We start from the raw sequence: 13008 nt of genomic DNA on the forward strand, positions 1-13008 counted from the left end.
CCCGTTTTTTTGCTGTCCATGTTTTGGACCATTTTATATTTCATTTTTTATTTTTCCTATTTTTTATTCCCTCGATCTTTGTTATCGAGAGCCAGAAAGCCAGGCGAAGGCACACAAAAGGCCCTAAATGCGCGTCTATTTTGTTACAATTTAAGACGCTTATTAGAAATCGTTTGCAAATTGTTTAGCCAGAAAGCTGGCACGAACGATCGTCGTTTTGGGAGCACAGCTACGATCCACGAGCTGGGTTTTACACCCAGTTTGGGTCTTACTTGGCGCTGGGGAGACCGGCAACTTGGACCCTCTGGATCTGCAGGCTGGGTAACCCGAGACTGGAGCAAGCCGTCGTGGAGGAAGTGGAGCCACGAAATGCGTGCATATTAATTTTCGTATATTTACGTTGGCCCGATCCATCCGATTGGGCTTGTATCCCTCTGTGCACTGTGAAAAGTTATCTGCGAATTTCGAATTTCAATGTTTGAAAAATCATTATACAAACCATGAGGTCTTTGTTTTGAATAATGGGCGCTAAACAAGTTAACAATGAAAAGAAAAAATGAAAATTAAAAACAGAAATGCTTTCAGCTAACTACTTCTAGGTATGTTTGAATGGCTGTGAATCAATGATGCAGAGAGTTGCTTGAGAACCGGAATAATGTAATGTAATTAAAAAGTGTGATTTCCCTCCACATTTTTGCTCAGTGTAAACAAGTGAAACTTGACTGAGACTTGTTGCTGCCGTTGCTGTTTGGGTTTCGCTGGTTTTCTAGCTGCCTGATGATCTAATTTGGCAACAATTGTCGTGGTCGTTGATCGCTGATGCCGATGATCGGGGATCGACTAGATCGGCGGGGCCCGCAAGCCCCATCTCCATCTCCATCCCCATACCAGTCCGGATCCCCACACACATGTGTGTGCTATTTCTGGGCCTCTGGAGCAGGCTCTCCTCCGCCTGGCGATCGATTGATCTCGATAATGAGTTTCGTTTCGTATCGTTTGGCTTCAGAGGACGCACCCATAATTTCATATGCTCTGTCACCCGAACGATACCTTCCCAATTCCTACGATTATGATTTCCCCGCTTTTTCGCTTGGCTGGATCTGAATACTGGTAGGCATCGATCACACTTGGTGATCTCCGGGCCAAGACTCTATTTTCACTGCTCTCTCATTAAGATCAAGCTCGCGAGTCTCGAGTTTTGAGTCTAATAAGACTTTTTGGCCGGGGCGCGGGCCTACTGAGGCTTGAAGTTTGATTTAGTGACTGCCATTTTGTACTCGTCGTACGTGCACCGAAATTTAAATAAAATTTATGATCCGTCTGCCATAGAAAATGCTTTGCTGGGCAGGCCATAAAATGTCGCGAATGGCTGATTGGGGGGCTCTTATTTTTCGATCCACTCGCTTCGATTTGTTTATTTGTTCGGAAAGAATAGTATGACCCCATAAAACCAGAATGCGGGGAATATGTGACGAGCTCTGGAAGACCACTCACGATCTTTCTAGATTCCATTGAACCTTCTGGCGGAAATAGGAATTGACTTTTAATTGAATTTGAACAACAGAAAATGTGGTCTACGCATCCAGCTGATAAATATTTATAAGTTTGTAATATTAGTTAATTAAACTAATTCATAAATTTAACATTTTCCAGAACAGACCAAATACGATTAGTTGAAGATGATGATGATGATTAAAATGCTGTAATAATTGTAAAAAAGCTGTTGCAATATATCCAGAATATAAAATCTGGTATTATAGTTATAGATATATGTTTATTTAACATCATTTCAAAATTAAAGCAGTTCGATATTGAAGCTGAAGAAAAAATATGTAAAGCGGCAGTTCGGTTCACATGACAAAACCTCTTCAATGTTCGGGTAGTAAAATTTGGACATTATCCTGGAATTTAAAAGTACCAAGCCCACCCATTGAATAAAATCGATTTTAAGTTGTTGTTGTATGTAAATAAATGTATTTTCATCTTTCTTCGCTTGATGCAATAAATTACTTAGAATTACAAAACATTTTCGTATCAAAATATGTGTTGTTTGCTTATCTTCACTTAAGCTTAAGTAGAACATTTTCAATGTGTACGCGAAAAAGTAGTGGTCATATCAAAAATAGTTTACGGTCTACAGCTAGGCTAAAAATACTATCGTATAAAATATAGAGATATATGTCTTGCTTACGATTGTCTAGCGTTTCATTTGTTCAGCTTAGAGTCTACAGTTAGACATAATACATTATGTACAGGATAAATCGAAGAATACTTTACAAAGTTCATCTTTAGGATATGGGCACGCACTCCAAAATGGTTCGAGCTCTTAAAATTGGTGGTGGTGTTACAAAAGTGTTGCGGGGTGTACAAATTAAAATGTAATTTTTAATTTTCTCTTTTCTCGGAGAAAATGCTGACTAGAAAATAAAAACAAGTGAAATTCTGCTTGAAGTTGTGTGTCTGCACTGGGAGTTTCGGGAACTTAGAGCCGCCTAAGAGAGCTAGGAACTAATTTTTGGTGGAACATGGCTGGGATCTCAGCTATATAGTGTATATATACGGGCTATAGCAGATCGCCTTACGGCTCGGCATAGCCGGCGTAGTTGAGTTCGCTGCTGCTGGAGGATCCTGCACTGCCTCCAGGACATCCGCCCTCTGAATGCTTGGTAAGGAGGGACATCCGCGAGAAGGTCTTGGAGCAACTGGTGCAGGAGTACTTCTTGATGTCCGAGTGGGTCTGCAGATGAGCTCGTAGATTCGAGCGATCTGCGAAGGCCCGGTGGCAATGCTGGCAACTGAAGGGTTTCTCTCCCGTGTGCGTGCGAATGTGTCCTTGCAGTAGCCATGGACGCGAGAAGGCCTTGCCACACAGATTACACTTGCAGGGCAACGTGTGGGTGCGAATGTGCATCTTCAGGGCGCCCAACGAAACGTAGGTCTTGTCGCAATCCTTGCAGCTGAAGGACTTCTTCACCTGATTGCCCTCGGCGGCGGGGCAATGGAACTGCTGATGTTTGGTCAGTCCCGAGAAGGTGGAGTAAGATTTCTGGCAGTCCGGGCACTGGTAACGTGGCGGCTGGTTTTTGTCCTTCTTGGCAACTGCATTCGGGATAGTTTCGGGCGACATTTCACCAGTTTTGGCTGCTCCTTGTTCTCCCGGCTGGCTGGTCTTCAGATTCAAGTTCAGGGTCTTGTGCTTCAGGGATAAATCTTCGGGCAGCGAGGAGCTGCAACTGGATTCAGGCGTCATCGATCGCATGGAGTAGTAGGAGTTCTCGGAATAAGCCGGCGAGATAGGCGCATGGTGATGATGGGTATAGCCGCCCAAGCTCGGATAACCGCCCATCGGTGGATAGGGCAGGAATCGATGCTGGCGCACGCCGATGGGTCTGTGGATTATTTCCGACCTCATGGGCGGGGAAACGGAGCTGGCGCGACCATGGAGATAGTGATGTGGTGGCGGCGACAACGAGCCCAGCGAGTCACTTGGGGAACTAGGCGCAATTAGATCGCCACGCAGCGGCGAAATCTGATGACCCGGCTGATTGATGGTCCTGTAGAACTCTGCGGTGTAGGGCGACATGTGGAAGTTCCAGGGATATTTCGGGTAAGTGGGCGTAGGCACAACCACTGAGGCGGCGGCAGCGGCGGCCACAGCAGCTGCAGCAGCGAGAGCCGCAGCCTGGGTCTGATTGGGGTCCGAGTCCACATCCACATCGATGTCCTCGTCCTCCTCCTCGATTTGCTCATCATCTGTGTGATCCACATCCACACCCTCGTCCTCACAACAATCGCTGACGTTGATCAGCTCCTCAGAGGGATTTTCCTCCAGAATTTCCATTTTCTTCACGCACAAATCCTGCGGCTCGTTTGGGGTGTTATTGTGATTCTGAGGCGCCTCGAACTGGTAATTAACTGGGCGCTTTTTCAGAGGGCACTTGCTGTAGTTTTTCTCCACCAACATGTCTTCCACGGTATGCATTTTACTGGCTATTTATTGATAGTCTATCGGAATTGTTGCAAAAAGTTCTCGATTGTCGTCACTTGATTTTTAGTGTGTCCTCATGTTCACCACAGGCACAAATACTCGATCGATGCACAGATACAAAACGCGTGTTCCGTTAAGCAAAGCGGTTGAATATCGGTTATATTTCGGGTATATTGCGTTGCTGGAGCTGGTTATGTGAGTCGGTTAGAGTCTGGGAATAACTGAGCGAGTTTGGCGGTGGTGCGGCCTTTTTATACCGCCCTTGGTTCGGCTGCACTCGGCTAATCACACGAAGCTGCCAAAAGAGAGCGCGGGAGAGCGTACATGTTCTTGCAGGTAGATGCCTCGACCAATCGCCGCGTTCGGCTCGAAAACAGGTTTCGTCTTGTTTATGTAGGATTGCCTCACGTGCCGACTTCGTACACTTGCACCAATCGAAGCCGCAAACGAAGCGATGCCGTTATATTTGCTCTAGTGTGGGATATATAGTCAAATATGTTTACCTGTGTGCGTTGCGCTCTCCGCAGCTGCACTCTCTCTCCCTCTCTGCATATGCATTCAATGCGCAATAAGGAGAGCTACGATCTTACCTAGAAATTTAAATTTAACGAGAAATTGGTAAAACCCCACTTTTGAAGGATTAGCGAACGATGGTTTCCTTTTACCTCATTATCATTATCAGGTGCATCATTAGTTGACTTAATAACTGAAATGCAAAAACATTGGCAGGTACCCAACAAAAAATACTTACGTTTTTAAGAACAGACGGTAACGGTGTTGCATTAATACGCAGGTAGGATTCTGCATCAATAAAGAAAGCTCTGGAAGGAATTTAAAACATACACATTGTACATACATGTACATGTAGTTATATTTGAGATTGCGTAATAAGCTATTGGTCGAAATGAAAAAAACATTTTAGTTCCCGCGTTATAAATTAAACGGTATTGTTATAATTTCGAAATTAATAGCAAATATAAATATACATATACATATGTATGTATTTAATTTTAATATTGGTACTAAAAGATAATAACTGTTTATAATAACTTCATAATTTTAATACTTCTATGCCCCAAAATAAATTCCTTAATTAATCTAGAATACTGATAAAAACTAATACTGATAAAAACTAATTCATAAAATATATGCGGAACCGCAACAATCAGTAGTTAAAATAAATTTAATTAAATTAAATAAATATATTCTACAGCGTTTATATAGAAAAGAGAAAGAGAGCATTCTCTTTAAGCTAATTGCTCTCTTCTCACTGTTTCGATTCCACTTTGTTTCTTATTCGCTCTCCAACATTTTCTCTTCGATCTAAGGCGCCAAAGGAGCGATTTAAAAAATATGTTTATGCGTTTTTGAGATTTGCTGGAGGGAAAGGATCCATGTAGTAGACAACTAACTGGTAAGCAATTAAGGAGAACGTCGAGGTCCTCAAGTGGAAACTGCCGCACACTAACAAGCCCTTCATCAAGTGGCAGATGTGTGGCAACAACACCAAAACAAACAAACGGAAAGTGTTCAAGTAACAGATGAGATAGTAGGTGTGGACCCCTCCTCCCAGACGAGTCCTATCCACTGGCAGGACATAAATCAAAGGGAACAGAACCACGTAGGAGACCAGTGCCAATTCCTGATCACTTACCTAAAATCTCGGAAACACTGAGAACAAATTTATAATCATTGTAACAGGTAATTTTGCATAATTTTGAACAGAAAACATACATGTATGTTTACCATGCACTTTAAATGGATCACCGTTTTGGATAGTATTTTTTCCGTGTAGATGCCACACACAGTTGGCATTTAACTTAATTAGCGTTCTTATCAAGCATTTGTCCCTGTGGCAGGGCGACTGCTGTGCCTGAGGACTCGGATCCAGATGCAGATCGCCCCGTTCCACAGGAATTCCCAGGAAGCAGACTATCCGGGCGTAAGTGCGATCCCACTGAGATTGCCAAACGAGGAACCCAAAAACCGCCAGCATAAATTAATAGATAAACATGTGCAATTCTACAGGACAGGTTTGAGTTTGGCGGGCAGTGTTGCCCATCTGGATAATTTTTCTTCCAAAAAAGTTATTTTGAATAATAGATGTAAATGGCATTTCATGTAGTTGTTGCAAAATATTTTATTTCATTTATATATATACACAAATTTCAAAGTCAACCTATATATATTTTCATTTAAAACAATTTGTGAAAATAATAATAAAATTTAAACAGTTAATTTTTATAACTTACGAAGACCTTTTTAAAAACTTTCAGCTCTTCGGAATAAAATATAAATTTGATAATAGCTAGTTCTTGCGAACATTCCCATGTCTCTTTCGACTGATTTAGGCACTTTTGGCCACTATTTTTGGTCTGTGCCACGTACTGCGATTTACATGCCACGTCCAGGTACTTTGGGCATGGGTATTGAGTCCAGCTTGAGTCTCAGGGTCTGGGCATCTGTTATCTTATCGCATGTCGTTGGCTTGGCTGTGGTTATATTGCCAAGCTGCCCATGACGTCTCCTCTAATTCCCCTTAGAAGTAGAAGTCCGGGAGACGGAGTCTCCGTTGCCGTTGTCTCTGCTCGATAGGCTGTTAACAAAGATTTAATGATCTTGTTAACTAATTTTTTTCTGTCTTCGTTCTTAGCCAGAGCCGGAGCAAAAGTGGTCGGGAGTGGGTCGGAAAAGGGACCACCCACCGCAACAGCAACTATCCATCCGACCGCTGTGCAAGTTAATTAGTTTGCGTTTGTTGCCGGTCTTAAATCACACTCGAACGGGTTTATTGCGAGGAATTCTGCGCCAGCAAGTGAGAGTGGAAATTTCGCCAATTACACGATTCCTATTAATAATAAGATATAAGTTAATACTAAAAATACTTATTTTAAAACGCATAAAGTAAGAACTCGTCCAATACAATCGGTTAAGATTAAAAGCTTACACGTAAGTAAATATGGACACAACCCTTTAAATCTTTTTTATGTAAATGTTGTAGCTTAAAACTAAACAAGCAGATGCATGAAAAAGTATTAAGTAAGAATAGAAACTTTAAACTTCGTAAATATTTTCAGCCCCAGTTCAGGTAAAAATCAATTACGAAACTTGTAAGTAGGTGACCCAAATAAGCAAACCGCAGACTTAATTTCAGAATCGAAGCCAATAAGCATCCCTTTGCCAGGCAAAACATTTTGAAAGCGTGTAAAATGGTGATATTTAAGAGATTTTTGGATGTTGCAACATCCCAGACCCAGATCCCAGACACGATCACCAACAAAAACTCCCAGCCAAATTAAGCAAAAACAAGACGCAAAAGAGGCCAAGCCGCAACAGGCTAATCCTATTTTGGCGGCAATGAAAATGGAACAAAAATAATAAAACTTTTTTACGACGAGCTCTAAAAAGCAGAAAGGGTTCCTCGCTTTCAGCGTTCCGAACCGGCTCGGACCTCTGTATTTTGATCTTGGTCTGGGGCGAGCAACAAATTATTAACGACATTTTAAATGCAACGCCTCTCGCCTGGCAAAAGGGAAAAAAGGGCAACAACCACAACCACAAGCCCGATGACTGGGCCACGATTTCTGGATGGACTTGGACATGGACGTGGACGTGGACGTGGACTCCGACTTCCAGTTCGACCCGAGAGCTCGACTCCTTGCGGGCTGAACACGAAGATGCGACGCCTTTTAATGAGATTTGTCTGAAGACATGAAAAACTTTTGTAATTCCCCTCTTTTTGCAGGACACACAGCAAAAAGCGACAAAAGTTGGCACTGGAAAAATAACATTTGCTTACGTGTATTGCCTAAACCAAAGTATTGCTTACGTGAACAACAAAGTTATAAAAATGGTTCCCTTCTTTCATTACTCTTTCAAAATGTAATATTAAATATTGGTTTAAAATGTGTAAGGTTTTTTATTGTAACTTTAAGAACAATATTATTTGAAGTGTATCCATCCGAGAGGAATCACTTGCCCCAACGTGTGGCATTAACAAGTGTATGCTGCAAATTGTGCTTTATATTTTATGCTCTGGCTGTTAAAATTGAAAATTACTTTTGGCCCAGTCCCCCAGACGTTCAGATCTCGAAAACTTTCGAGGCCTACCGCATTTGAAAGCTGAGACAATAATTGCAGAGGAGAATTACAATCGAGCATTTTTATTATTGCCAGAGCAGACTCCGTCACGGATCTGTGGGGATCTCCAGAGCACCTCACCTCACCTCATCACACCAAAGCCAATGCCAATCCCAATACCAATCCCAATTGGAGGCCCAATGAAAGTGCGTGTGGGTTGCTGCCCCTTGGGGTTTTTGTTTAAGGTCTTCGCAAATGAAAGTTTTCTCTCCATCGATGCTGCAGGACATTATGTTTGATTAACGAAACGCAGGGCGAGTATCGGACTGTTGTAAATAAATTTTACAACTTTTAATGCCACCCGGACAACGTGAAAACGAGAAGCAATTGAAATGTCTGAATTATGTTTGCTGAATTATTGAATTATACGTGGTCGGAGGGCCAGACATAACTGAAACCAGTACTTAATTACGTCAGGAGAAATTTATTTCCTTATCGAAAAACACAATATACGTTGAGCAGAAACTTGCAGAGCTTTAAAGGACACCAAAACTCCACATTTTGCTTATAAAAAGAACCAAATATATTGTACAGATAACTTCTGAGTGCTATTGAGCATATTGATTTAAAATATATATTCGATGAAGTGCACAAAACCATAACACTTTCAATGTGGCGGCAAGCATTTTAGCCCGTCAAGTAGCCGCACATTATAACAGCATTAACTTGCAGCCCATCGGCTAAGTATAATGCATGCCACGAGCATAATGATGCACTCCCCAAAAAGTGATTGCCGATGAGGATGGAGACTGCGAAAATTATTACATACGGAGCGGGAATTCGGCATGAACATGACGCGCGATGCCACCATAAACCGGGCGATAACCTGGTCCAAGACGTGGCCCAAACCATGACCCACTCGATGAGCAGGGGGCGGCAACGGAGCCCCATCAAAAAAAAAGTATCATATGCAAAAATTTTGGCGGAGGCAGCCGCTTAATGGCTGTTAGTTTGGCCGGCGTGCCTGTGGATGCCTCCTCTCCTAACCGCCATACCTACCACAGTGCCTGAAAACTACACGCGAAAAAATCTCAACTAATTGGCCCCTTGAATATGATTACTTTAAAATATGTAGAAACATTTTAAAATAAAATAAGATATTGAAACAACAAAAGGAGTTAGTTTCTAGAGGGTTGGCTTGTTTTGAAATTGCTTTGGCTTTTTCCAGTGCATCTTCATTTGCAGTCGCAAAAATGGCAGTTCAACGCTACGGTTCCAACCTGTAAAAATGTATAACGACAGCATTAAGCTGCTCCAGCTCGTGCCACCAGCTGGAACTGTTTTCTTCATGTTATATTATTTTCTCGCCGCGAAGTTGCAACGCCACATGGGACAACGGTACACTTCGCGCAGGTTCAGGTGGGTTCACAAAGCGGCAACGCTCGATCTGATTTCTGTCACTGGTCCACCCATCTTGCCTTGGCCACGAGCATTCCGTGGACTCGAAGAGATATCCTACATTACACGTAGCTGGAGGAGCTTAAAACGTTTCAAATGAACTCAAAGAGATTATATTATCAAAATGTTATAGAATGTGGTGTGCAGATAAACGCGCCTTGGTTGAACAAATTCAATTCTGGTTACTAAAGATTTAATAATTCAGTTTTAGTTTTAGGTAATACTTTGTCTTACAAAATTTAAGCTAGACGTTAAACTTTCTTAAGTAACTGCGTGGTCGAGTCTCTTTCCGGTGGCCACTGTACACTTGCCATACAATAAACTTTCAATATTGTAATTTAAGCAGTTAGAGGTTTTTGTACCTCTGTCTTATGGGCGCATGTTCTGTCCTCGATCATGGAGCTGGTTCGGCTTCTGTGTTTCTGGGATGTGATGCTCAACCTGCTCCCCTACCATTCGAAGTGGCTGGTTCCTGAAATCACAGCCAGGTGCTGCTCATTCAGGCAGACATTAAGGATCTCGGATCAGGGCGGGGGATCTCCTATTGCATTCGGGCGAAACCACCGCAGACATTGTTCTTCCAGGCACTTGGCAGATGGCGGGGTGCAATTCAAATTAGTGCTCCGGGGCACTCGGGCACTCTGGCACTCGGGATGCATTATCCTGTGGCACAGTGATTTATATACCAACAGGCAGGGGCACGCTTCTTTCTTTTCAATTACTCAACGCTTCCCCAACTCCCAATTTCATGGGGATCCCCAGCTCCCGTTTCGCCTGTCATGTTTCCTTTTCCATTCTATTTACTTGGTTTTATTTATTCAAATGCAGCGTGCCTCGAGTGGTCGCACTAATGAACAAATCCTTGCAGCCCGAGTCCTGAATATCGAATACTGAATGGTTTTCCGGGGAAACATCTGCGCGTGCGATTGAAGTGGAGTCCTGGCTTTGGCTGTCGATAAGTGTGCCGATGTCGGGGCGTTGGTCCCAGTCAGAAATCCAGGATAATGCCCTAGTAGTGATAGGGAGACTCGCAGGGAAGAGGTACTTTCTCTATTAAATAAAAATATATGTAAATTCAAGGAAACAACATTGAGCCAGACTGCAAGCATTTCAAAGAAAATAAAACGAATTTGTGATTGACAATATCGATAATATTTTAGATTTTTCATAGGCTCAATAAATAGTTGGACATCCGAGAAAGTGTGTCTACATTTGAGCAGCCCAATCAGCCAACCCATATTTTACTCGGGTTTTATCGCGTTTAAGACTTCTCCTTACTTAGGCCAGCATCTGTAACCCAATTTCGATCCCTGGAGAGTGAGATCTGTGGACCTCCCACGTGCTGAGCTATAAAATAAAACTTCATTCCATTGCGCAGCCAGAAAGACAACTTGTATATGCACCTACAACCAATCAAATTGATGGACATGATTAGAGGAGAAAATAAAAGAGGAAAGTGCGACCTTTGGCGCCTCAAAAAGAGTTGAAGACTGGGGACTGAAGACTGAAGACTGGGGACTGACAGACCGATACCCAAAATAGGCAGATGCATTGGGCTTTCGGGGCGATAATTGATGAGCTTTTAGCATTTAAGCAGCGGAAAATACAAACTAACGCACTTCAGTCGAGGGCCGCGGCAAAATGATGATTAATCATTTGGCAGGTGCTCCGCAGCGAGGCCAAAAAGGCCTCGAAAGGGTTCAACATCCCGGCCCTTTCCTGCTTAACGAGAAACTATTTAACTTGATTTCAACGGTTTGCATTTTTGGTTAAACTGTCAAGTGGCCGAAGAACAGGGCCCGTTGGTCCGCACAAAAGGATTCGATGGTCGGCAAAGGATTACTGACTTTTATTTGGCCTGCTTCGGCCACACCCACGCAAAAGGTGCGTTGTCGACTGATTTTGAGGGCTGTGAGTGGGCGTGGTTCCTGCTGACCTGGTCGCCGTATTTTGAAGTAGTAGGCCGGTCCCTTTTGGCATCATTATATAATTTGACGAAAGCAATTCGAGGCGCGCATCGAAACAGTTTACGGGTGAAATCAAAGACGCTGGAACAGTGGGCCAGAAAGAAAAATAAAAGCATTTTAGTCTGAAATTAATTTGTTGCAGAAAGTTTACTTATTTACTAAAGGGCATACATTTTAATAGTTGATAGTTGAGTTCATGTTACCAATTTAATATTACACCTATTAATATTTTAATATAATGGTTCCAAGACCACTGTTAGTCGCACCAACTGACTGTTTAAATGCCCTGAAAATTTTGCAGCTTGAGCACCCAATTCGTGGCCCAAACTTCTTATTATTGAACCAAGATTTATGACAATTAATAATAGGTATAAAGCAATCGAGAATGGATGCCACTTCCGTTCCCAATCAATTAGGAGGGTCGAAAATATCTCCGCTGAAAATTATGACAAACTACGTATAAGCCAGATTTATGCTGACAGTTTGTTCGTTTCTCAGAGGGCTTAGAGATTATTTTATCTGGACCACCTAGCCAATGATGATGTAATCAAGACGAGTAGAGCACCTTGCCAAATCCTTATCTTCTCCGGGCCAGCTGGCATGTGTTCCACAAGCCATCGACATGGCTTCATCTCCATGGATTTGTCAGCTGTCCGGATCCCGCTTTTGTTTGCTGATCTATTCAGTAGTACTCCCCCTCCGATCTTTTTGCGAATAATAGACGGACATGGAGATAGGCATCGCCATATAGCCTAGGCACAGGTTCGTTTTTCGCCTGACTCTTGGTATCTCTTGTTTTTGCAGAACAATGGCAGGAGTACAGAGAAAGATGTTCACCACCTGTCCTTGCAGACGAGCAGGACTCTATTTTTTGCCTTTGTATGAGCAGATCGCAGTTTGATCCTTCGAACTGCGGCATTGGCTTGTGCCAGCACTCTCCAGGTTTTATATGTATTTGCAGGGTAAATACTTTTATATATTTCCCGGTTCCGAATTCGCGATTTTATTTCTCTTAAATATTGTTGAATTGTTGGTGTTATCGAGGCACAGATATCAATGTTTGGTCTTTGTTAATACTTTTAGATATTTACCGGTTCTGAAATCGCGATTTTATTTCTCTCAAACGTTTTTCAATTGTTAGTGTTATCGAGGCACAGGTATACTTTATTCTTTTATGTATTTACCGGTTCTGACATCGCGATATTCTTTCTTTTAAATATTTTTAAATTGTTATTGTTATCAAGGCGCAGGTACAAGTTTGTCCTTCACGAGTTGCCTGCATAGGTTATGGTTACATGGTTACATTTCGAACTATTTCTTCCAGTGCACGGGCACAGATGTTCAGGATCCTCTAACCAAGAGCCCACCTGATCGAAAGGCGGGATCGGACAGCGCTAATGCGCCACCTACTGCTACTGGGAAAACAATGAGGAACAAAGCGCGCTGCGATTAGAAAAGGAAAACTGCGCAAAATGCCAGGTCGCATGCTGGGCAGGAAGGCGCTCGCCAAGGATT

At 42.6% G+C, this 13008-nt stretch overlaps 1 protein-coding gene across 1 annotated transcript; it reads right to left on the reverse strand.

Moving 5' to 3' along the window:
* Positions 1-1969: 1969 nt before the first annotated feature.
* On the reverse strand, positions 1970-4197 carry LOC120458596 (protein escargot). The gene has a single exon (XM_039646299.1). It carries the CDS (start codon positions 3980-3982, stop codon positions 2579-2581), a length of 1404 nt encoding a protein of 467 aa, XP_039502233.1. The 5' UTR covers positions 3983-4197; the 3' UTR covers positions 1970-2578.
* Positions 4198-13008: the final 8811 nt, after the last annotated feature.

This window comes from Drosophila santomea, chromosome 2L (assembly GCF_016746245.2).
Source record: "Drosophila santomea strain STO CAGO 1482 chromosome 2L, Prin_Dsan_1.1, whole genome shotgun sequence".
Classification (NCBI taxonomy): Eukaryota; Metazoa; Arthropoda; class Insecta; order Diptera; family Drosophilidae; genus Drosophila; species Drosophila santomea.